The following is a 26,779-nucleotide window of genomic DNA, read 5'->3' on the forward strand; positions in this document are numbered from 1 at the left end:
GGAATAATTCTGACTTACCATTAACAAATCCCGACAATCTTCATTTGAGGTATGTTCTTATTAAAAGCAGTGTTTATCTCAGGGGCAAATATATATTTTCTAATTGTTTTATCTGTGGACGCGTTGACCAAGTCTAATAACGATCTTCTAGCGATGATATTAGTAATGAAACAGAATTCTTTGTATGAAATGACGAGGAAACGCATCAGACGGTTGAAGATATAATTAGAGACAATGCAAGTCGAGCTGTAACATGACTGTGTATGGAGGACAACTGCCAAAGCAATCTCGTCTCTTGACATCCTTGCTGCTTATCTGGACTAAAATTTGAATCAGTATTGCCAACACTTACAATGCTACATTCATGAACACACATTCAATGATATCAAAAGGATTCTGAGCACTGTGTGAGCGACTTGTCCCACGTTGCAGTTGATTTACAAATAGCATATTATTTTAGATTTACTGTTGAAGGCCATCTTCGGGAGTCTTGAAGCATTTATCCTACGTGATTCAAACGAAACTTTGAGAGACAACAGAGTACACGATACTTATAACAATGTGCGGATCTCTACCCATGATCGATGGTTCTAATCAGTCAATGTTTCTGCTGGTGTTTCAGCATGCCCACACTCGAGATTTTACAGAATGGATCACATCTCAGACACGCATCTAAGACCTGTCTTTCCTCTGTATCAGTAATGATTGATAAGTGAGATAACTGCCACACTATTCAAAGCTGCCTCACTTAATCATTCATTCAATTGTCGGACGCATGTTGTGGACACATGTCTGAAATATGCGTGGGATAAGATGGTTTTCATATCTCCAGGGTCTGCAATGTCAAGTGGTCTGTTTTCCACCTTTGTGGACGAATGGAAGAGGATTAATTAATAGCATATCATATGCCACCAACTACATTATCTATCAAACAATTTAGAACATTGCTAATAGGGTCGGTGAGATAGTCTAGTGGTTAAAGCATTCGCTCGTCACGCGGAAGACCGGGTTCGATTCTCCACATGGGTACAATGTGTGAAGCCCGTTCTGGTGTCCCCTGCCATGATGTTGCTGAAAAAGAGACGAATACCCATACTCACTAAATGGTAAAATGGAGACAATTCAGTAAGAAAGGTAGACTACTGTGTTGATGTCAACTTTCTGTACCATGCTGCGATGCGATGTTTCGGCAAAGATCTGTATGCTGTTGTCAAGAAGACGTTTGCATCCAGAAAGTATCCTATATTCCTTACTGCTCGCCGATTTCTAAAGTGGCTGTTAAACTTATCAGAGTAGCTGGTTTTTGATCATATTTTGTTGTCAATCACAAATATTCTGACATACGTTTCGTTTGTTGAGTACATGCACAATGCACAAGCCAGTAGAGTAAGCTATATACACAGAAAGAATGTAATTAAGTAACCCCTGTATAATCAGTATAATCCTTTCATGCACACAAAAACGACAAACTGATTGGAATCCATGTTGATTTAGCGCAGTTTAAACGAGCCACTCATTTTCATACAAAACCATGTCTGTACAGGTATGCTCCAAAAATGTTTCATAATGAATTTACAGGTGAATGTTAACATTCAAAATGTCATTTCTTACACGACTCAAGATCAGTTCTGAGCGCAACCTCCATGTAACTATATGGTAGTTGACACCTCATATCCACTATCAGCCCCCTAATCGTCCGAAGAAGCATTTTAGATCATTCCTTATGGATCCCTAGCACTCTCCTCCTCATACCCCCTGTAAGCCTCCTGATCCTGTGAAGGGACAGTCTACGCCGCTCCTCGTGTAAAGCAGCTTCCAGCTGGGTTAGATTCTGTACAGGAGGATCCCTAGCACTCTCCTCCTCATACCCCCTGTAAGCCTCCTGATCCTGTGAAGGGACAGTCTACGCCACTCCTTGTGTAAAGCAGCTTCCAGCTGGGTCAGATTCTGTACAGGAGGATCCCTAGCACTCTCCTCCTCATACCCCCTGTAAGCATCCTGATCCTCTGAGGGGTCAGTCTACGCCACTCCTTGTGTAAAGCAGCTTCCAGCTGGGTCAGATTCTGTACAGGAGGATCCCTAGCACTCTCCTCCTCATACCTTCTGTAAGCCTCCTGATCCTGTGAAGGGTCAGTCTACGCCACTCCTCGTTTAAAGTAGCTTCCAGCTGGGTCAGGTTCTGTACAGAAGGATCCCTAGCACTCTCCTCCTCATACCCTTGTAAGCCTCCTGATCCTCTGAGGGGTCAGTCTACGCCACTCCTTGTGTAAAGTAGCTTCCAGCTGGGTCAGATTCTGTACAGGAGGATCCCTAGCACTCTCCTCCTCATACCCCCTGTAAGCCTCCTGATCCTGTGAAGGGACAGTCTACGCCACTCCTCGTTTAAAGCAGCTTCCAGCTGGGTCAGGTTCTGTACAGAAGGATCCCTAGCACTCTCCTCCTCATACCCCCTGTAAGCCTCCTGATCCTCTGAAGGGACAGTCTACGCCACTCCTTGTGTAAAGCAGCTTCCAGCTGGGTCAGATTCTGTACAGGAGGATCCCTAGCACTCTCCTCCTCATACCCCCTGTAAGCCTCCTGATCCTGTGAAGGGTCAGTCTACGCCACTCCTCGTTTAAAGCAGCTTCCAGCTGGGTCAGATTCTGTACAGGAGGATCCCTAGCACTCTCCTCCTCATACCCCCTGTAAGCCTCCTGATCCTGTGAAGGGTCAGTCTACGCCACTCCTCGTTTAAAGCAGCTTCCAGCTGGGTCAGATTCTGTACAGGAGGATCCCTAGCACTCTCCTCCTCATACCCCCTGTTAGCCTCCTGATCCTGTGAAGGGTCAGTCTACGCCACTCCTCGTTTAAAGCAGCTTCCAGCTGGGTCAGATTCTGTACAGGAGGATCCCTAGCACTCTCCTCCTCATACCCCCTGTAAGCCTCCTGATCCTGTGAAGGGTCAGTCTACGCCACTCCTCGTTTAAAGCAGCTTCCAGCTGGGTCAGATTCTGTACAGGAGGATCCCTAGCACTCTCCTCCTCATACCCCCTGTAAGCCTCCTGATCCTGTGAAGGGACAGTCTACGCCGCTCCTCGTGTAAAGGACTGGTTCAGGTTCTGTACAGAAGGATCCCCTTGCTGTACGTGACTACCAGTCATGGCCCAGATATAATCCAACGGGTTAAATTGGGGCTCATTCAGTCGTGAGAATTGTCAGGGGGTGCATAACTAAGTTCTTTGTGTATTGATCAACCATGATGATAAATGATTTCCAGAAGGAAACATGACTTCATTTTCGCCCTGTTGTTCAACACACTACATTAATAAAGAAGCAAATTAATTTGATTTCGTTTTAGCAATATTTTTTTTTTTTTTTTTTTTAAATTTTGTTTTGTTTGTTTGTTTGTTTGTTTGTTTGTTTTTGTTTGGTTTTTTTTTGTTTGTCTTTGGGTTTTTTTTGGTTTTTTGTTTTGTTTTTGTTTTATTTTAGCTTGTGGCTGGGTTATGTAAAACAGTATCTGTCGGTTGTCATAAACGATTTTTACTGTACCATGACCTGACCTTCATTGAAAATCGCGTCTGATGAGTACCGCATGTGTTTTATCTACTGAGAAATTACATGTAACTAAAATAACAAAAATCACTCGTGTGCAGCAGCTATCAATAGTTACTGTACCGAAATAGAACAAAATTTAAGAGTAATCACTGAGATAAACCAGTCAATACAGCATTACTATTTTCCTCATATATTTTATTACGCAATCTTTGTATCCGTGTAGTATATTCTAGAAGAGGGCCTTGTAAGCCACTGGTTTTCTGGCCAGAATGAGCATAAAACCTTCATACAAACTTCTGCCCTTCATCATCATAATACTCATTTATTTACAGAATAAAACATGCGCCATAAAAATGCAATATATTACAGGAATAATACTGCTAACGATGGTTTCGTGTTCAATGCAAAACACATATAGACAGACGGGTCAATTACTGTCCTAGATGTTCACAGTACCCATTATTCAGACTGGGAAACATATGCCTGCACAACGGACTATGCCCGCAGCAACGTCTCTTGCGATGGTTTACTGGACAATACAATGCGCATAAAAGCCATAAAACCAGTTACCGCCCGGATCATCAAATAAGCAGCGTGTAATTATGTTGGCATCCTACCGTTTACAGACAAGAAGGATCTGAAGCAAGAGTATTAATGTTAGGCCGTCTCCCGTGTGGTTCCACTGGCGCCCTGTAAACACATATTTTATTGATATGGTTCCTGTTTTCCGAACCACATCAAAACCAATTTCAGACTCGATATTGTTCGACAAGCGCGGAATGACAAGCGAGAAGTTCCAGGAAGCTACAGCACTTTAAGACATCTATATTCTTTATTTGATGATCAGTCTGCATGATAAGCTGATGTTTGGGTTTGATGTTTCTGCTGCCAGGTTTTTAGGCAGGTAGGCGCTCCTGGTATTGATGATCCACAAACTGATCAATCGGCTTTAGTCAGTCTCGGCAATGTCATGGGTGAGTGAGTGAGTTAAGTTTTACGGCACACTGTATTCCAGCTGTATCTACACAATTTGGACACCATACATGCGTCCTCCGTGTGAGCAGGCCTGACCACCCGATCCTGTTATGACAAACATGAGGTACTGATGACCAATTCTACCCCGCATGTTCAAAAATAATAAAGTACGTTTGAACCAATAAGTAAGTGCAAATTTGTTTATCAGACACGCTTTAAGCTTTCTCCGTCAGTTGGAGCGCCGTTTTGTCTTTTAATGTTGGTGGTTCTTTGATGCTTGAGCAGTGATTACAAATAGAGACGACATACTGCTTCTCATATTCATCAGCAATGGACACCTCTCTAAACTGAAACCTCTGAATTCAGGATGCATGAGCTACAGCTTCAGGACATTGTGCTCCATCTAAATGATAAACCTTGGCGTCGATTTAGACTTGCCTCATACATTGACAGCCGTGAAATACAATATAACACGTTTACTAAACGGTCTGGCAACCAGGATCAGATGCCCTGTCAGATCTAACTGACCATTGGTTTTCATTGTGTATTGACAAGTATATTTGTCTGCGTCGTTGTTGTTTAAAGCCGCACTCAGTTATATTCCAGCTGTATGGCGGCGGTCTCTAATTACCTGAGTTTGACACGTGAATCCACGAACTGGAACTGACATCATAAGTATGGGTGTACGCAGTATCAGTGGCAGGAGTCCTGCAAATGTGACCACCGGTCCCGTTGGTCCCCTCTTACGACAGACATGCTGATGACCAGGGGTTAGATTTTCGAAGCTCTCTTAGTGCCATACATTAACATTAACCCACGACTATCTTTGCGCTAAGAGAGCTTCGAAAATCTAGGCCCAGGATCTTGATCTGGATCTTCACGGGTCCTCACAGAATTACGGTAACATGTCCATGAGGTTTTCTTCGCTAGAGTTTCAATGGCAATGGCCATTTAATAAAATCTCAGGACATAACCTGCAGCTCCCTGACCGCTGAGAGAGAGAAGGGGGAGGAGGGGGGGTGGGGGGGAGAGAGAGAAAGAGAGAGAGGGAGGGAGAGGGAGCGAGAGAGCGAGAGAGAGGGAGAGAGAGAGTGTGTGTGTGTGTGTTCCGCTTAGTGGTGTAACAAGTTTAGGGTATGGCTTAGCAACAGAGCAGCAGTTTTAGCGTTACATTTAACTGACCATTGGTTTTCACTGTGCACGGTCAAGTGGATGACAAATAGCGACTATTAAAACGGTTTCATCAATCATATTAAATTGATACACCTTTCAGATAAAGAACGCCCTAGAAAGGTGTTCTATTGTTGTTCACGTTGTTCTATTGTTGACAGTTGAGTCGAATAAAGGACTCTAACACCGTCAACTCGATAGTAGGACTGCTATCAGTAATGAAACCTAATCCTTTGTATCAACTGACAAGTCCACAAAACTGACGCCTGGAGATCGAATTAGAAATAAACCAGCGTTTCACACACTTGCAAATCTAGCTTTAGCATATCTGTGTGCAAGGAACACAGTCCAGCCAATCTTATCTCGTACACTGGCTACACATCTGGTCGCTGTCTTCGATTTCTCGACAACGTTGCGGCTAAAGTGGGGAACCATCTGAATCAGTATTGCAAACACTTCCTACACTGCCTTCATCAACACACAGTCACAGTCAAGAGGATCTCCAGCAATGTGTTGGAATGAATAATATATCTGACCTTGAGCAACCTGTGTTACAGTGATGTTATATGACGACAAATGTTATAGTGATGTTATATGACGACAAATGTTATAGTGATGTTATATGACGACAAATGCTATAGTCTTTTAGATTGTTCCGAAACAGACAATTAGTATATACGTACACAAAATCGAAGAGGACTTGAGGATCAATGTCTCATTTCTCAGTTTAAAGGGTTTTCACTTCTAGAGCTTTGCCATGTTAAATGTTTTTAAAAAAATTGAGCGATTGATTGATTTGTGTTTTATGCCGCATTATTCCATTTAACGAGTAGGGTCATTAATAAACGAAATTACTTGCAATCATTGGATAATACAATTATTTTGTTTTTGTTTGCTTTTTCTGGAGGGGTGGGGGGGGGGGGGTTTCGTCTTTTTTAAACATTTTGATGCTGTTGTTTTGTTTTGTTGATTTAGTTGTGTGTTTATTTTGTGCTTGTTTCATTATATAAGTGAATTTGAAATTCGTATCTCCGATCAAAGGATCAGAATATCCTCATGTCACGTAGCTGAGGCAATCCAGGCGATTTGGCCACACGTGTCGGAATGGACATGATGCTTCCTACTCTTGATAACTAAAATGGTATGAATTTTTGGGTGTAATATTTTACATGTATTTATTTTGAATAAAGTGAGTGAACGTATATATTTTAGTTATGCCCTACTCTGTATATTGGCTGAAATATACACATGTACTGTCCAAATAGTGTAATTAGTTTTATATCAGTATTAGTAGTAACTGAGATGTTCTACTGTCCTTTTGGGAACTCCCAAATTTAGCCACATCACAGAACCGGTTAGGTGTAAGATTTGCGAGCCTTGACCAAAACGTGCCCACCTGCCCACAAAGTATCTTCATACACATCTCTAAATTTTAACCCAAGCGTACCTGCCACCATATAACCAAGATAAAACAGTTTGCAAATTATCAACTAATAACATTTATACTAATGCTACTAAGTATAAACAACACTTGCATCAACTGCAAATTGTTCAGCGACACCAGGAACATAGATAGACTGTAAGAGCTACAACTTCGGTCTGTGTGAGTCTATATAGAACATGGAGCCTGCAATTGATTTTGATTTGGGTACAGAAATCAGGAACCGTCTCAATGAAAAATGGGCGTCTGGAGGGCGCCGGTAAAAGCCCTCTGGACATGGTCAGTCATCAATACCATAAGTTAGGCACCGTTTCGTGTGTAAATCGCAAAGGTACGGTGATCGTGATATACTGCTTCGTTGATGATTCGGGGCAGTAATTGGGTCAAACGTGTATTTTGCTTTGATCTGCAGTTCACCGGTAAGGGTGTTTCTGCATGCATAGATTGCATCCGAGGTGGATACGTTTTCTTGTACAAGTAAATGTTTCTGTCATAATCCAGAGCATGAACTTAGCCACATTGTTGCTAGACTACATGGCCTTGCAATAACATACAATCATAGACTGGTGATGAGGTCTGTATGTTTTATGGACCTTGGTCAATTTTACCGTTCGAGATTCCATGAAAACAAGTATTGACCAAATTTTCCAGAAATTACCAAATTTACTACCGTTGTTTTATTATGTAATAAACGAAAAAAGCTTCTGAAACCAAACATGTCTATTTTCACTACAGACTAGCAACATTATGGCAACAATATCGTGACATGTAAACAACAGAATGGCGCCATAACTTGACGTCATAGTGGATTTTAGTAACTCAAGTTAAGATGACTTGCGGGTTGGAGTCACTACGCAGTTTTGCTCAATGATTACAGATTAATATATGTTCATCTATATGTATTTGGTAATGTAACAATCAGCATATTAGTGTTTTGTCATGGGAGTAACTTCTGTAATTACTCCCCATCGTATATCAGCTATGTTCCACTTAAATCACAGATGTCATATGACTGTTTTCCTTGTGATCATAAATCACAGATGTCATATGAATAAATACTGCTTTTCGTGATGACCCACTCGAGTTCAAGACTTTCGAGGATTTATTATGGATAATTCAGAATTACTCCAGAAATTCGTGTCTATGCTGTTTCTCTTGGCAGTCAGTTGATGCCGTCTAAATCGTATAAGTAGTTCTGTCGAAAGCAGCATTTATCAATATAATACCATAAATGGATAACCGGTTTATTAATTTACATCTCTTGCATTCCATTACAGATGGAAGCGATCTGTAATGAAGATAATTATTTTGCTATCAAATAATATGTTTTTATTCCGCCGAATGAGATGAATCAAAGACATTTTACATTATGCACTCATCATATTAGAGCACTCGGCTGATGTATATCGAATAGATGATGGTCAATAAAAGATTTGGGAGACACGCAGAAATGAATCGGCGAGATGGGTTAACGCCATTCTTAGAGGACTGCACCAGTATCACTGCAAGTTAGCTTGATTACCAAAGTCAAACCCGATCGTGAAATGCGCCTCGTTACCTGCGCCACGCCGCATCGTGAATATTTCTGTCATTTTGCGAAGAGGCGGGATTTACCCATACACACAAGTCCATTTCAACCACACAAAGTTATATTTAAAAAACAAATTCTGTATAACACCATTTACATAAATGTAGTCTATTATTTACAAAACCGTGAATGAGTAAGCAAGTTGTGTTTTACGCCGATTTTTACGCCATAATATGGTGGGGGCTCCATAAAAATAGGTTTCACACATTCCGCCCATATGAAGTGAGTGAGTAAGTGAGTAAGAGGGTAAGTGAGTGAATGAGTTGGGGAGTGAGCAGCGTCACCCTGTATACATATTCCCACGTGTATACTGGCACCAGTGCGTATTGCCAAGCCTGTGTCTTGTGTCTGCAGTCATTATATCAATAACCATTGCTACAAGCGGCGTGAAGCTATACTCATTCATCCAACGTTAAACACTAGGCTAGCCTTTGAAGTCAAGGTTTGATTGACACCCTGTGGATGAACCCATACCCCAAAGACATCTTCAGGTTACAGAAAAAATATCATGGCTTGCAGACCACAGCTTCATCACCAGACAAGTGATGAGTGTCGTGTGGCGTCATGACCTTCACAAACGTCGAGCTGATACCGTCAGTGAGTTTAGTTTTATGCCGCACTCAGCAATATTCCAGCTATATGGCGGCGGTCTGTAAATAATCGACTCTGGACCAGACAATCCAGTGATCAACAACATGAGCATCGATCTGCACAATTGGGAACCGATGACGTGTGTCAACCAGGTCAGCAAGCCTGACCACTCGATCCCCTTAATCGCCTCTTACCCCAAGCACAGTGACCTATTCTATCCCGCGACCTTCACGGGTCGGTGAGAGTAGAATTTGGTTATGGCGTCTGTGTAATCACATTGACCTCCACATAACATCGCTAAGACATGGTGACCATCAGTATCAGGTTTTAAGTCTAATAAATTCACAGCCGAGGCTAACCGCTCCTGTAATTCTATTAGGCTGTTGGTGAGGATGTTTGAGTAACAATGTGGTGACGAGGAGGGAAGGGTATGTCCTGGACGCATCAATGGCGCCAGCTGTTAATGTAGGAAAGCCATATGGGACGTGGTACACTTCGGCCAGCAACACCTTCCAGCTCTGAGTCCCGCTGCGGTTACCAATTACGTGGTCGTGTGGTTTGATCAGCAGCTATCAAATAATGTGACAAGTCCATCATTGTGGGGCCACGGAGACAAATATTGCAGAAACAGATGCGTCTAGTTTATTGGACTCATGTTTATTCATACCGATGTACAGCACTACTGACCCTGATGAATTCCAGGAGAAATTCCCCCTGTTGCTTCCCCATGTATTTGAATAGGACAGGAGAGCCGAGGAAACTAGTTTCAGCATCGTGCATGGCATCAGCCGACACAACCTGCAGATGTAACGTTTGATCAGAAAGAGGCCTGACTATTCGATATTTTACGGCACTTCCTTTCCCAACATATCACGTCATACGTTAATCCTGCACCAACGTAAATAAACGGCTTCTACCGAAAACCTTTCAGATTGAAAATATCTCACTTACAGTCGTCAAAATCCGGAATTCTGGGTTACAGCGCGACCTTTCAGATACGATTCTTCTAGTAATTAGGGGGGTTGATCCTCTTTGAGGTAGACATTTATGAGTGGATAGACGCTTAAGCGTCGCTTCCGATTGAAGTTACCAGTCTTTTCGCTTATTGCGTCAATGACAATTTTCCAACAATCTGACTGCGGTTTGTAAATAAAAGAGTCTAAAGCAGAGTGAGTGAGAGAGTGAGTTTAGTTTTACGCCACACTCAGCAATATTCCAATATGGTGGTGGTCTGTAAATAATCGAGTCTGGACCAGACAACCCACTGATCAACAACATGAGCATCGATCTGTGCAACTGGGAACCGATGACTTGTATTAACCAAGTCAGCAAGCCTGACCACCCGATCCCGTAAGTCGCCTCTTACGACAAGCGTAGTCGTCTTTTATGGCAAGCATGGGTTGCTGAAGACCTGTTCTACCCCGGGTAGACCTTCACAGGTCAGGTCCTGAATGACCTGTGATGCCAGATGACGTAAAGCCAGAATTAGTTTTCCTCCAGGAAGTTTACGACAACAGGGCCCAAATATTGGCGTTTCCCGAGCGAGAACGAGGGATATGCTGACATTTCGACTCGAGTGTCATATACATAGTATGATGTGGGCATTGATATAATATTCTATATATCACCGAAATAGTCAAACTGAGGACAATATACCCAAATCTACTTTCAAGCACGAAAGGCTGGCTACCCTCCGTCAAAGTCACGGCCTGGTTCCTTGGCGCAAAAGACCCGTGGAACCCGGCTGTCAACGTCACAGAAGAAACATGACGTCATGGCATTGTTCATGCCCTAGGGCATCATATGAAAAATATGAATTCCGATATTTTCGCCGTCGTAGATAATAACTAGATACTACTACACATGAGGCCGCAATACATACGACTTATAAGAAACGAGCGTCCTTCCTATGGCACGTGACCGAGGTGGTGGAAACATTGCGTTTATGTTTTCTGGGCGGATAGAATACCTCAGTTCGACTCACAATTAAACAACGACAAGGCAATGTTTACATTCTCACAATGCATAGAAATTGTAGAATGAACAGACGTATTTGTTATGAACGGAAAAGCAGTTCTGTCACAACGTGACGTGATTGAGGGGTCGTCGTTTATGAAATCAAATCGTTAGAAGCTCAGGTCGTTAGTTAGTCGTCAAGTCAAATTAGTATGCAACTACCCATACGTTGAGCACGTGGGTAATAATTAAATATACTGTCCACAGCCCCGATCCACAAATCGTACGTAAGGTGACGAGCTGCCGTAACTGCATAGACTTACGGATTACCTAGAACAGCAAACTCCGATTTCGGTCCAACAGTCTCGATGTTTCCATTTGCTTACATCAACTCACACTATTTCTCGTTATATTCACTAGCTTCTAACATGAATTAAGACACACAAAAATTTCTTTGCACTTGGATGACATTTATTCGAAAATATACCTCTTGAGTTACGCACATGAATGATATGGACAAAACACGCCTCGATTCGCCATTAAGGAAAACTGAGAAGGTAGATGTGGGAAAACGCAACCTTAAACACTATTTCAGTTACATCGCGTTGTGTCCGTTCTGTGTTGGAGGAAACCACGGACAAATACTCCATTTACCACTGCATGTTAGAACCTGGACGAATCAAGATACTATGAGGGCAAAACTGGATTCGACCACAGGAACAAATGGTTTTTCTGTACCAACTGGACCCATAGTGACAAAGACAAATTTATAAATATATGGCTTCTATATCGGCTTCACAAATGTGAATGTGGAGTATTCAAAATATCGTATAACAACGATACACAAACGACTCAACAGGAAAGAAAAAGCTTACACTATAGTACATCGTTTAATTAATATTTGAGAATAGTTTTGCTTCTCTAACGAATAAATATGAAAATCTAATTAGAAGCAAACATATCGTTCTTTTGAAAAAACAACAAAAAACATTAATCAAAATGAAAACCAAACGAAACAAAAACACATTTTGGACGAAGCACTTACGCAACAGTATGCATTTATCTGCCTTATGCAATACTGTATGTTCATTGAATGTCCCAGCATAACGGCCCGTTTAAGATAATACTCACTGTATCATAAGTGTATGTGATTTACAAGGTTAAATATTGGCAAGAATACATTCGAAGGGGTATCAAAATGTTTCAGTTATCACCAAGAAGTAACTGAGCAATCATGATAAAAGTTTTGACTGTAACATCGGTGATTCTTGTCGTGGTGATGGATCAAGAACTATCTACTTTACTACATCCAGTCTTGTGCTATTCGCTCCTACACATCAGTACCCCCAAATATGGAGACGATTGAGGCACCCAGCAAAATTAAATTTCTTGCACTTAAAGGGCTGTGCTAGACCACAAATTCACGATGAGATGAAATATGTGTGTGGTGATGATAGTCTATCCTTTGACACTGCTGAGAGATTGAGACCGGTCCAAACCGGTCACATGTCCCTCACAGATGAGTCAAGAAGTGTACGCCACCTGACGATATGGACTCCATGAACAAAGTCGAGGCACTGGTTCAAGAAGATTGCCGTGTAACAAAGCACATATTTACGCATGAGACCGATTTGAGCTATGAAACATTATTCATGACTAACTGTACAAGTCCAAAGTGTCAGCATGCCAGGTTTCTTCGTTTACTGGCTCCTCCTCAAAGACTCCACGGAACATGTCACGACATGCATTGGAGCTTCTGGAGCATGATGAAGGGGATTTCTTCAGAATGTTGTAACCGTGGGCTAATGTTGGGTCTATTTCAATGATCCAGAGATGAAGAATCCACTTCGTGGCCGTCGTTTTGAAACTCGAATGGGGTCATTCAAGAGGTGGATTGTTATTCAGCCGGTCTGTGCAAGGTCAAGAAATGGTGGGAGAAATGTATAACTGGAGACGGTGGCTATGTAGAGAATCACAAAGACACGAAAGCAAAATATAGTTTCTACCCTGAATGAGTCATGGTGATAATAAGAACCTTTTTATATCCCCTCGAGACCAGTTTATCTTGAAGACTCCAATATCCACCTGGATATAGTATGCCTTAACGTAAGATAGTGAGAACCAAGAAAAAACCCACAAGAAGCAATATTCAAGATGGCCGCTGACGTTAAGTTCAACAGCCAATAAACTCACTTGGGTCACGAGAAAAGGCACATATTATGATTGAAACGGAAGTACAAGTAAATTCGACGATCAGTCGCCTTTTATGAAACTGTACTAGGTTGAGACCTCCGTAAGTGAGTATGGTTTTATGTCGCTTTTAGCAATATTGCAGCATTATCACGGCGCAGAACACCAGAAATGGACTTCACATAGTGGGAATCGAACCCGGGTCTTCGGCGTGACGATCGAACGCTTTAAACTTCTAATTAGTATTAACATACAAAATGTAACTTACTTGTGGTAAAAGCATGAAATATGTGATGACACGAAATATATGTACAAACAAATGGTTAATATGCATAAACATTCTGGACATTCAAAGTCTTCGCAGTTGTTATACTAAAACATAATGTAAACTCATTATCATATTCAAAGACATCGGGAATGTTTTGTGTTCAAGTCCAGATCGAATTACATTAAACAAGTCAGTGAGTTTAGTTTTACCCATCTTTCAGTAATATTCTAGCAAAATCCCGGTGGGGACACCAGAATTCTCCCCATGTGGGGAATGAAACTCGGGTCTCCGGTGTGCCGAGCGAACGCTTGAACCACGTGGTTACCCTCCCGCCCCAGAATCAAATGAGAGTCAAACCCCTGACGTTGGCGCATTTGATTACATAAATTAATTCATAATCATTTCGTCCAATATTACACAAACAACAATCATGAGTTTTCAATATATTTCAGTATCTCAAGATCAAGGAACCCCAGTATACCAACAATATAGGTGTTTTTTTCAATTTGAAAGACGTGATCTTTTTTCCAAATTACTATTTACATGATCCACACACCAACAGTACGGGAAGACAGCTTTGTGTCTCCAAACACACTCACACACATACATATCTATATTCCCTCTGACATAAATGTCGTTTTCTGATTGGCTGAGCCCTTTTCTATTATTGTCATTGTACCCCGCTTATAGCGAGTAACCTATTCTGTGTAACCCGAACTCAGTTTGGTACTTCGTTTCATAGTAATTCTTTATCTCGAATCACATTGAATCGCACGATGTCTGGAAATTACCTTGTTTTGCAAATGGAAATCGATGGAAGGGGGATAACTCTTCATCTGTTTTTCTTGTCTGCTATAACCTAACGATAGCTACAAAATGTTTGATACCCGTGCTTCAAACAATCCAAAATTAACATTGATGTGTTCGGTAAGATATATACTTTGTTCACTTGTCCCTCGGGGTTGATGTACCTTCGGACTCAGGGAACATAAACAAACATCGAGGGTACATCATCCCATGGTCCCATCGTGACCAGTGAACAAGTTATAATGAGTTGTTACACTCCAGTTTCATATGTCGGGCAAATCAATACCTTCTGAAGATTTCTAACAAACAATCGCGATTTTTGTCAATAGTACACGACATAATCCATTAAACAATAAAGTAACATTTAATTAACAAAAACTTGATGGTTTAACTTTTAACAATGAACCATTAAGAAAACCAGTTTAGTAGTACGTCTTCTCTAATCCCATGTCATGGATATAAACGTACCAAACATGGTAGTTACTGTGACATCCAATCACGTTTTCAAGAAGGTACACATATAATCAAAATATATTCAAGGAAACAAAACTGTAAACACATGAAGGTACAAGTGTTCCTTTCTTTATTGCCAAAGTTTCACCCACAGTGCAATGCATACCTTGTGAAGAAGCCAGGGAAAGAATAAAGGAACACTCGTACTTTCGTGTGTTCCCTTATTTGTTTTCGTGAGTATATATTCAATCAAAATATTATGTCATATATATGTCATGAACTTGAACAAATTTTGAAAAGGAAGTGATTTCGCTGTATTGATATATTATGCAAGGGAGCTGTTCTTTAATTCATTCGCTGCTATCTGATGTTCTGCATTCATCATATTTTGATAACACGGGTTCTCGTTATCACTAAAATCTTGGTCCGGAATGTCGTAGTGATTGGCGTCGAGGGGGGTCGTAGTGGTCGAAGGCTTCGCTGAAATTAACAACAAATAACATCTGTTATTTTATTACTGTTAACAGGAACATGACGTTATACGTAATCAGCTGCAGGAAATGTTTGTGAAATTCACAGAGGTAATAATGTTATTGAAAAGTATGATTTATCGTGCATCACCTGATAGTATGCATCATTGTTTCATTACGCCTCGAGAGACTGAGAGCACTTTAGTCGATACATACTGCTTGACAAGTAGTAGATGAGCCACGATCTGACAAATGATCCAATTTGCATATATGGGAACGTCCTCCAGAACATTCCATTTTGAAAAAAGAGGGAAACGGGTTCTCTACTAAATACTAAAAAGTTCAATTTCCTCGTGCGAATCGTGTCGTGATAGTTTGCTAAAATAAATCGCTCTACGAGACACGTGTTAAACAGCAGCAGTATTGATTTCACGCCACGGTCAGCATGTATTGCACGTGCTTAATCGCCAGTCTACCTGTAGCAACTACGTGTATTCGTCCAGATTACTTGCCCCGCCTCCTTGTCACAAACGCGTTCACTGCGCTGGCTCATGTAATACTTCTCAAGCAGTACATATAATGAAGTATATCCACCACGTATTAGGTATTATTTTTGTTTAAAAAATCTCAAATTAACTACACGCATGTGTACATTTTAAATATGTATACATATATAGGTAACCTATATATACATGGAAATCTACAAACTACAACTTTAAATTATGAAAAAAGATTATTCAGTATGTATGTATATGTTTGTCAATATGTAAAAGTAACCATTTAAAATTATATAAAACAAAAAACACAAAACTACAGATATGATGATTGGTTGAAGCAAAAACCAAAACAGCAAAACCAGCTCATGAAAAAAATATCTATCATGGCAACAAAAACTAAGTATGTTATAATTAGGCGTACATGTTATGTGCGTCAGTGCTGTTGGTGTAAGTACGTCAATTAGCCCTGTAACTGCAAAGGTTATGCCAGTAACCTAAGCTTTATAATGTAAACACAAGGAAGCATGCATGGTCTGTGACACACAGAATATACCAGCAATACAACAAATACACTCTATATGCTAGTAGCTGACACAATCTAAAAACAAGACGACATTGAGAAGTAAGAATCGGGTGAACCAGATTCCGTTGATAACACTGCACAAAAAAACAAACAAACAAAACAAACAACAACAACAACATGTGTGAGGGTAAGCTGAACTCGACAAGCCAGAACTGCAAACAAACGAGCGCATCGTGAAAATCGACAGTTGTTTGTTCACTTGAAGTTCACGTTCAGTCAAATGTTGTGGGTCTGAGCAAGGTTCTTTCCACCATCAAAGGAGCAAAGAATCCATTTCTCTCTTTCTATCCAGGTGAGCTTGGAATACGAAGCGTCAAACGCCCTGCGTCTAACGCCTTGCGTGGAACTTGTGACGAGTGGTGAACGAACGTTTAGGTCTGACACAACTCCCAAGCACAATTTTATTCGATTATTATATAATATTAAGTCGATTTTATTCAGATACAAACTTATAATCGATTTTCACTCGAAAAGTTCTATTACGCATGAACTTTTATCATATTTCATCTAATAATCTTAAAAATCGAGAAAAAAAACCGCCAGTCAATGAATTTGGGTGCGTCTCTAATGATATGTCGGCTTATACAAAAATAATTATTTATAGCAAACAAGACTGTTTGAAAATAATATGGTGTAATAATTCAAAATGTTACAAGTGGCAAAGACAAACATCTACACCAACGGTCGGCGACGCCTACCAATAGCAACATGTACGATTTCGAACCGACACATACGTCCAAGTGAACAGAGCAGCAAAACGTGACAATGCACTATCTCTGATTTTATCAGCGTTTCACTCACGTTCCTGTATCGTCCAATAAATACGATCTTTCACCAAACTGTCATCAACAGCAGATCCCTCGACAAACTCTAGACGCGTAAAGCTTTGAGAATGACTCATAGTGCCATTAGAACACTGATGACCTACAATGAGAGGGCACGTCCTGAAATAAGATGCCGACAGCTTTTTCGACATCGCAAGACATATTTTCAAAATTTGTTTGATTCAAATATTGTGAGTTGTATTCCTGGAAATGAATCAACGAATGTTGTTTTACACCGCTGTGACTAACGTCTCAGAAATGTATGTTATAATATCACTTTTAAAAACATGTTTCACCTTTTGTGCAATGTATTCGAGAAAATGAATGGATATCTATTGTTTCAAGCCGCTGTGAATTATACGGAAGGTATGTATGGGAAAATATTATTAAAAACGGGTTTAAGACACGCATTTGAGAGGAAAATGCATTCATGGAGAACGGTTTTCACCGGGGCTCACTTGTACAAAGCAGTCTCAGCGCAACGAACGATTGTAACTCACACTTTCCAACCTAGGCTTAGGATAGTCCTAGCGCTAAGATAACTTTAGGCAAATGGGCTGAGGCATGTTGTTTTATGAAGAGGTGAATACCGTTGACATCTTGCCTTCCTGCATGTTGTTTTGTGCAGCTGTTAATTAGACCTTAGGCACTATAAAATATCGAGTTTGGCTCCAGGAGTGAAAGTTAGATAAATAAACACCAACTTTGACCTCAATTAGTAAAACACTAAAAAGCGCAATACCGGTTCACAGCAAAAATACATACATTTCCAAAACCCTATACTAAGATCACCTCGATATACAACGAACCATATGTGCCATATGATATACAGAGTGAATGAGTATACTTTTCCGCCGCTTTCAGCAAGATTCCAGCAATATCACGGCGGGGGACACCAAAAATGGGCTTCACACATTGTAAACATGTAAGGAATCGAACCCGGGTCTTCGGTGTGACGAGTGAAGGCGTTAACAACTAGACTACCCCCGTCGCCCCGTATGATACATAAATCTCTTGATCTAAGTACATGTATGTCCTCTGAAACACTGACAGGTTAGTAAGAATGATATTGAAAGATGAGACCAAAACCCATGCAAAAGAATACTGTCCAACTACCTGTAAAATCCGGGCAAACAGATTTCTACAAAACAGTGCTCAAGATAATAAAGCCAATCTACCTGACTGAACTAAAGGTATTTTAATTCTTATTTGATTCATGCCACTGACAACAGCGATTTAGAGTAGTTTTACGCCGCATTTAGCAATATTTTAGCAATATTTCAGCAATATCACGATCGGTGACTCCAGAAATGTTATTCACATACTGAGCCTATATTGGGACCTGAACCTGGGGTACGACTTAACGCTTTAACTGCAAAGCTAACCCAAAACAACACAGTGGATTAAAGGCTTATGATTAGGGGAAATGGACATGTAAGAAACGAGCAGAGTAATTTTCGGAGTTGTTAATCCCACATTGTTTCACAGGTATTAAAAAAGCATAGCTGTCCAACGCTGAATGGAAACGGCCAATTGATGAAAGTTTTAAATTGAAAAACAAAACCACAGATTTTTTATAATATTGCCTGTGATTACATCACATGTTGTGACAAACTAGGGTTCCCCATGTCCCAACAGTAGCCATGGAGACACTGTGAGCGGTGTTAGTGAGTGAATCCAGTTTTAGGCCACCTTTAGCAATATTCCAGCAATATCATTCCAGATAACACAAGAAATGGATTTTGCACTTAGTACCCTTATGACCCGAGGAACCGGGGAATAAAACTCGGGTCCTCGCCACGAGGAGCGAATGTTCTAACCACTAGGCTACCCTATTTATTGCAGCACTCAGCAATATTCCAACTACATGGTGGCGGCCTGTAAATAATCGTGTCTGGACCAGACAATCCAGTGATCAAGATCATGAACTTTGTTTTACGTTTTTTGGGATACAGTATAGTCGGTTTTTCGTGAAAACATGTTGATGAAATTTCACTTAAACAAAAAAGTAAACTAGATAAAATGAAATTAATTAATACCCATAATTTTACCTTGCCAACTGAACATTTATAATTAAATGTCAAAATAGTTTTCACCTAAGGATAAACGCTTTTTTGCTTGTTTGTTTTGGGTGTGTTTTTTTTAACTGGGGGTAACCACAGTAGTTGTGTATGACATGATTTCTGCTGGTTACTATAAATATATAGAAGCAGAAGTGTTCTGCGATAATGATTAATTTGTGACGGCAGTTAAGCATCAAAAGTTCTTGTTACAGCAATAGAAAGTCACTTCTAATGTGCAATACGTGCAGTTGTTAATGATTGAAAAGATCTTTAATTATTAACAGAAACTACTGAGAGAGATATTGAAATTCGCTTAAGAGTCTCACAGCTGAATTCTTCACAAAGGTATTCTTCTCAAAGCCTTTGTTCTGTTCGGGCTGTGATATTAAAATTCATTCAGAAAAAAAATGTTTTGAAATACAGAGAAACCCCGTCTCCAGGGCTCATATGTTTGCAAGAACAAACACGCACTTTTAATTCAGATATGATGATTTTGTTCGGGAGAATACACTGTGACCAGGGTTTTAATCTCTAAATAAAATACATATTGAATTATGTCGTCTATAAGCCTCAATGACGTGGTATATCTAACATATTCATCTTCATTGAGGCAAATCTCACAGTTCACTGTCACAAACATTGACTTGAGAATGTTCCTATCCTGTAATATGAATGTTTTGTTTTTATTTCTGCAAAAAGAGAAAATACATTAAAACATCGTTGATCTTAAAAGGCAGCGTTATTTTGTTTCTTTACAAACACACGCCTGTAATAGATCTCGACAGCGAATGATCCACCTATTCCACTAAGTAAATAATCGAGTCTGAACCAGACAATCCAGTGATCATTGTTCACTAAGAGCATCGTTCCCAAAACAAATGGGAACCGATGACATGTGTCAACCAAGTAGGCAAGCCTGACCACCCGATCCCTTCAGTCGCCTCTTGCGACAAGTAGCGGTTACTGAAGATCAATTCTAACTCGGATCTTCACAGAGTTCCTATCTGAGTAAACGATCAGGGCGTCGTTGTATGAAAAGATCTTCGTGCTAAGACTGTCGTACGTACAGGTTAAGGTATCGGATTTACGATCACCTTAGCACTAAGAATGTTTTGGGCAACCGTACCCTGATGATGACATAATGCTTTAAAACTATTTTACCCGTGAAGGTCTACCCGTGGTAGAATAGGCCTTCATCAACCCATGCTTGCCGTAAGAGGCGACTATGCTTGTCGTAACAGGCGACTAACGGGATCGGATGGTCAGGCTCGCTGACTTGGTTGACACATGCCATCGGTTCCAAATTGCGCAGATCGATGCTCATGTTATTGATCACTGGATTGTCTGGTCCTTACTCGATTATTTACAGACCGCCGCCATATAGCTGTAATATTGCTGAGTGCGGCGTAAAACTAAACTAACTCACTCAAAACTATTTCGTCGTGACACTAAATATAAAATATATGTTATGCAAAATGTAACACGTACCTGCAACTTCTGCGTTGGACAGCTTTATTCGGTCAATCGAATCTGTATCCGAGTCATAGTCTTCAGCGACAGGAAGTTTAGGCGTTGTCGGGCCGTTGAGGTTGACGGATTTGACAGCTAGGTCGTTGGAGACGCTGGCAGCAGCACCGAGGTTGTTGATCCGAGCTGGTAGTCTAGGCTGTGGCTGGATGTTTGGCTGGATGTTTGGCGGAATGTTTGGCTGCATAGACGAGGGAGTAGAGACGTTCTCGTACATCGGGTTATCGATGCCAATCGCGGCTGCAAAAGAGTGAGTGAATGAGTTTAGTTTTACGCCGTACTCAGCAATATTCCAGCTATATGGCGGCGGTCTGGAAATAATCGAGTCTGGACCAGACAATCCGGTGACCACCAACATGAACATCGATCTGCGCAATTGGGAACCGAGGATGTGCAAGAACGGTGGGTGTGGTGAATGAATGCAGTTTTATGACTCAGGAATATTCCTGTTTCATTTCCTGAACACTGACTATCCTGCACTGGTGGCATGCTAAGAGCCCTGGGATCTTAAATGATAGGAGTCGAACATGATCCATACGCGTGAAGAGCGAACACTTTAATCTCAAGTGCACGAAAACTTGAGACCTTACTGAGAATAAATGAATCACACCATAACGATGATGTCCCGCTAACGTCGCCGTGGATTCGTTTTTATTGTTTGTTTTACGCCGCACTCAACACCGTTCGTTATCTCTGTGTACTCTCGGCAATGAGCGGAAGCACAAGTATAGTGTGTGTTTCAATCAGTAAATGATCCAATCTGAGCACGACCAGTGATCAACAGTATCACCCTCAATCATTCATGATTTGAAAAGGGTTTTACTACGCGCGATTTGATTGGTTTGCCTCGATTCTTGGCAATAACGGCGTACGATAGGGGTACGAGTCTTCTTGTAGGTCACGGAAAGAGACGAGTAGTTACGAATGACGACGATACGTGTCAGCCACGTTATCGAGCCTGACAACGCGGCCCTGATAGCGTCCTTTTACGACAAGCATAGGTTGCTGAAGATCAAGCCTAACCCGGATCTTCACTGGTAAGTGGGTCCTGTACCAGGAATTCACCTACTGTATTTGACCCGTATTTAAGACAGTGTGAGTTTGCTTCCACACCGCCTATAGCATCACTCCAACAATCACACAAACATCACACCCATATTTGAAATCAAACCCGAACCTTCGGCGCGACATGCGAACGCTTAGATATTTGGCCTATCCCATCGCCCTATTTGTGATATTACGTATGCAGATTTAAATGGAAACTATACATGCACCAAAACATGCTTTAAGCCGAAGAAACTTCTGAATCTGACATTTTACGACGAATTAGCTGTCGCGATTCGCTCGCTAATGAGATAGTGAGAAAGCGAGGGGTTTGGGTCTTTTTTCCAAAAATACTCGATAGATATTTCTTTAATTCATGGTTGCAGCTTACGTCCGCCGTTGACTGTGGGGCTGTTGTCGTAGATGGCAGTCATTGTGTCTCGCTTGAGCTTCCGCATCCTCCTCGTGAAGAACAGCACCAGCAGAATAACCACGATGACGAGAGCGACAGCAACACCGATGATAGCCAAGACAAGGGGGTTCATGCCAGCGTTGTCTGTAGGCGTTGAGGTCGACGGCACAGGGACCTTGACCTGGCTCTGTCCGTTGCCGTTATTGTTGGTGACCTTGTCATCGTTGTTACTGAGAGGTGCATCTTTTGGAGCAGCTGAAACACATTATGACATATCTAGATTGAAATGATAGAGACTGTGAGTGAGTGTACGGTTACGCCGCTTTTAGCAGTATATTCAAGCAATATCACTGCGGAAGACACCAGAAATGGGTTTCACACATGAAATGAGAGAGAGGGAAATTGAGAGAGAGTTTAGTTTTACGCCGCTTTAAGCAATTTTCCTGCAATATCACTGCGGAAGACACTAGAAATGGGTTTAACACATGAAATGAGAGAGAGGGAGATTGAGAGAGAGTTTAGTTTTACGCCGCTTTTAGCAATTTTCCTGCAATATCACTGCGGAAGACACTAGAAATGGGTTTAACACATGAAATGCGAGAGAGGGAGATTGAGAGAGAGTTTAGTTTTACGCCGCTTTTAGCAATTTTCCAGCAATTTTCCCGCAATATCACTGCGGAAGACACCAGAAATGGGTTTAACACATGAAATGAGAGAGACTGAGAGAGAGAGTTTAGTTTTACGCCACTTCTAGCAATTTTCCTGCAATGCAACTGCGAAGGACACCAGAAATGAGTTTCACAAATCGGAGAAATAAGTACCAACTGAATCCCCGACTGTATTTTCAGTTTTTGAGCGGTGTGCGACAAGGGTCCCCTCTCAGTCCTTGAATGTTCATTTCAGACATTTTGGAAAATGCAGATCTTAGAGGAATATTTGTCGACCCCGAATTTATGGAACTGTTTCTGTTACTCTTCGATGATGACCTATGTATATTGGACCTTTTTGTAATCGAACTTCAAAATACATTGACACTCTACACAAATACTGACTGACATGGCGAGCGGACGTCAACATGAACAAAACGTAAATCCTTGTTTTTCGGAAAGAACGCTTCGTACGAAACGATGAAAAATGGTATTTACAAGGATCACGGATAAAATGCTCAACATATCGTAAGTAGCGCAGAATAACATTCTCAGAGCAATAACATAGAGAATAACAGAGAATAACAGAGAATAACATTCTCAGAGCAACTGCCATGGGCTAAATGAAATTGAACGCTTCGAATACATTGAGACACTTATCTCTGAAGCTACTAAAACGCTGTTTGCTACCAAAAGGGTATCCTGTAAATATCCAAATATGTCCGCGAGAGTTCTTTTCAAGCCCTCATACAGTAAAATAAAACATTACGGTGACGAAGTATGGTATTACCAGGATGGACATGTAATTAACAAATTCCTAACTAACTATTGTAAATGAGTACTTGGTGCAGGTAAACATGTGTCAGTAGCACAGTGTTGGCGGAACGTCAGTTTATGTGGTGGACACTGGATAGTACTGACTATCGTATTGACACCGGTATAAACAGACATGCTAACCCTAGTTTGGGCCTAAGTGTAATACTTTATGTCATAAAGTGCAATGTAGACGCAAAATGTGTAATACTTGTCTTCGGCCGCTTCGATATAGTGCACGTTTTCACAAAATGAATATTCTAGACAGACATATACGTCACCAATCATTATGAAACTCCATGCATCCAAAATTAATTGTAAGTTGATACACGATACTTTAATTCCTTACAAATTAATTGACCAATGAGGGCTGTCTTGTGTTTCTGAGTCATTCAGAGGGTTAGCGTTCAAATATGACAAGCAGGTAGACAAACTAAATACTATGGGCAGGAAGGTAAAAGAATGACCTACAAGTTCAACACATTTTTGGGGTGAAAGACGTAAAGTCTGTGTGCGTGCGTGCGTACGTGCGTGCGTGTGTAAATCATACATATGAAAAACATTATACGATTGCAAGAGTCTAGTCTATTGTCCAACCAGGAATTCGAACCCCTGTGGTCCCAACGTTAGAAAGAGACATGTATGTATGTACCCATGTATGTCTTTAAACCAAATAGTCTATCGTTATCACTTAGTTGGAGATCAAGACCAGCGTATGGTGTTGACAAACCAAGAATAATGAAGGATGAAATTGAAACCGGGATCCTGTTTCAACCAAGGGAGACAGATTATAATTCTTAGACTCAAGCTTAACTCTTGCCATCTCATAACAGGAATCAGGGAGGTTCAAAGCCAGAGACAAAATCTTTTTGCGGTGTGTAAATATTTTTCCGAAGTGAATGCCAGCACCTTTCTCCTATTCGTCTGAACCATCCTTGGGCGGCGGGGTAGCCTAGTGGTTAAAGCGTTGGTTCGAAACACTGAAGACCCGGGGTCGATTCACCAAATGGGTACTATGTGTGAAGCCCATTTCCGGTGTCCCCCGCCTTGATATTGCTGGAATATTGCTAAGAACGACGTAAAACACAACTCATTATTCAAAACCAAATTCCAATATGCCGAGTTACGTCCCTCAACTGTTGTCGGCACAATACCTGTGCCTTGAGTTTCTCCGAAAAGGGGTAAACGACAGAGAAACACATAGCTTCTCGTTTTCCTCCCGCATAAAACAGACACGAACGGTTATAAAAAACTGAAAGCCACCTCTTCGTTTTAACCGCGATTTCCTGTACGCATGTCGACGAAAATAAACAGGGAGTGGTGAAAATAAATCAACCCAATAAACTTCTCGCATGTATAAAACGGGTGCCATACCAAACTCACCCCATCCGGGCAAAAGTACAAAATTACGATATGATTAGTTACACTCACCTTTACATCCTGTGAACCTATCACACATTTCGCCAGCTTTACAGATGCACTTCAGTTGGCAGTTCCGGCCATAATAACCATCCGTGCAAGCTGAAACCGATCACATTGCCTTGAAGTTCAATATTCCGCTAAGACGATCACTATCAAATGGTGTTTGTTTGTTTGCATTCTTGCTTGCTTGTTTATTTGCTTGTTATTTTAACGCCGCATTCCAGCTATAGACGGCGTCTGAACGGACCAGCCAATCCAATGATCAACATCATGAGCATCCATATACGCAAATATGCATAATATTAAAGTATATTAACGAAACAAGTCGGAGATAGATATATTTAGAAAATGACACCATCAAAATTCAGTAGCCACTCACAGTGACTACCGAGATTTTCTGGCCCGATTGGATTTTTACTTGCCACGGGCAAGCGGGTGAGTGATTCAAAGAATGTCCTGTTTGTCGATTGTGACGATTGGTTGTGGCGCCATTTTAAACGCAGTGCTATGGTAAATAATGATAATATGGTCCCTCGCCTTGTCCGCAGTCCCGGCCGGTAAATCCCGCCTTGCAGTCGCACCTGCCATCAGTGTTCCGGCACTCGGCTCCGTTCAAACAGTTACACCTGAAGGCGCAGTTGTCGCCATACAGACCTGTGGAACATCCTGAAACAAACAAGTATATGGCGTGGTTGTTTCTGATCGCTGACACTGGCACTGACACCAGAAGTTCTTCAGCATTTTTTACCTCTACAAGATGGGGCATTTTTTCCTTATGTGATGTTGCTGGTTTTTTTTTAATTTTTGTTGTTGTTGTTGTTGTTTTTGTTTTGGTGTGACGTAAGGCGCACAAGCCTTTCTTGATCAAGACAAAGGTGGAATTTTTATTTCGTTTCGGAAGATCGTTGTTTTGATTGATATACTCACTCTGTTCACACTTGGAACCGTTGTAACCCGGGTAACAGTCGCACGCGCCGTCAACGTGATTGCACGTGCCAAAGCCGCACGGTTGACAGCGCCCTTTGCATTTTTCCCCGTAAGTTCCAACCGGGCAAACTAGAACCACAAAAAAAAACAACGTGGTGACGATCAGGTACTAAGAAACAAAATGTGTGTTGAAGGAGGAATTCGAATACAATACCTAATTGGCATGATTGGCATAAAGAAGAATATTTGTCCTCTTAACAACCAGAGGCGCAAATAAAACAAAATCGTGTTTTTATCAGCAAATTCATTCTACCGCTAGAGTGTTAGTAGGCTTAGGTAGTACTGATTATCAGCTCGATGCCAGTATGATGGCAAACGTGTGAACGACAACATATAATATTATAAGCAACAATGGCACATTAAAGAAACCGGTTTACCGGTATTTATCGGTTCAGGCATGAAATCCACACGTATTGCAACACCCTGATCGAAAACCATATGCATTCAGGAAACTTCGTACCACCCTGAAACTTTCGGATATTTCCGGTTTCTGGAAATCAATTTAAATTCGGTT

The 26,779-nt window shown here is 41.1% G+C and overlaps 2 protein-coding genes across 5 annotated transcripts in view; both read right to left on the reverse strand.

Moving 5' to 3' along the window:
• Positions 1 to 1,714: 1,714 nt before the first annotated feature.
• On the reverse strand, positions 1,715 to 12,992 carry LOC137259487 (CD209 antigen-like). The gene is made up of 8 exons (XM_067797129.1): positions 12,963 to 12,992; positions 9,990 to 10,100; positions 2,898 to 3,047; positions 2,666 to 2,815; positions 2,434 to 2,583; positions 2,217 to 2,351; positions 1,971 to 2,120; positions 1,715 to 1,888 (listed from the first exon to the last, which is right to left on the reverse strand). Exons 1-8 carry the CDS (start codon positions 12,990 to 12,992, stop codon positions 1,715 to 1,717), a joined length of 1,050 nt encoding a protein of 349 aa, XP_067653230.1.
• Positions 12,993 to 14,868: 1,876 nt separating this feature from the next.
• Positions 14,869 to 26,779, reverse strand: part of LOC137259277 (multiple epidermal growth factor-like domains protein 10) — a 68,371-nt gene continuing 56,460 nt past the window's right edge. For 2 of the 4 annotated variants that reach the window (XM_067796910.1, XM_067796909.1), the window contains exons 17-23: positions 26,206 to 26,334; positions 25,816 to 25,944; positions 25,288 to 25,377; positions 22,376 to 22,651; positions 20,902 to 21,180; positions 18,467 to 18,491; positions 14,869 to 15,456 (exon numbers count right to left, since the gene is read on the reverse strand). In XM_067796910.1, coding sequence (XP_067653011.1) covers positions 15,390 to 15,456; positions 18,467 to 18,491; positions 20,902 to 21,180; positions 22,376 to 22,651; positions 25,288 to 25,377; positions 25,816 to 25,944; positions 26,206 to 26,334 — 995 coding nt within the window. In that variant the 3' untranslated portion in view covers positions 14,869 to 15,389. Of the gene's footprint in view, positions 15,457 to 18,466; positions 18,492 to 19,739; positions 19,791 to 20,901; positions 21,181 to 22,375; positions 22,652 to 25,287; positions 25,378 to 25,815; positions 25,945 to 26,205; positions 26,335 to 26,779 lie in introns of all 4 variants that reach the window. The other 2 variants (XM_067796911.1, XM_067796912.1) reach the window with 1 other exon arrangement.

This window comes from Haliotis asinina, chromosome 13, assembly GCF_037392515.1.
Source record: "Haliotis asinina isolate JCU_RB_2024 chromosome 13, JCU_Hal_asi_v2, whole genome shotgun sequence".
Taxonomy (NCBI): domain Eukaryota; kingdom Metazoa; phylum Mollusca; class Gastropoda; order Lepetellida; family Haliotidae; genus Haliotis; species Haliotis asinina.

What these genes read in the sequence shown, in the direction of transcription:
- LOC137259487 (XM_067797129.1), bottom strand. Translation starts at nt 12,992, where the DNA reads ATGTTCCGTGGAGTCTTTGAGGAGGAGCCA. An exon ending in CAGGGGGTATGAGGAGGAGA is followed by an intron (nt 2,352 to 2,433) that starts GTGCTAGGGATC and finishes GTCCCTTCACAG; the next exon opens with GATCAGGAGGCTTACAGGGG. An exon ending in GGATCAGGAGGCTTACAAGG is followed by an intron (nt 2,121 to 2,216) that starts GTATGAGGAGGA and finishes GACCCTTCACAG; the next exon opens with GATCAGGAGGCTTACAGAAG.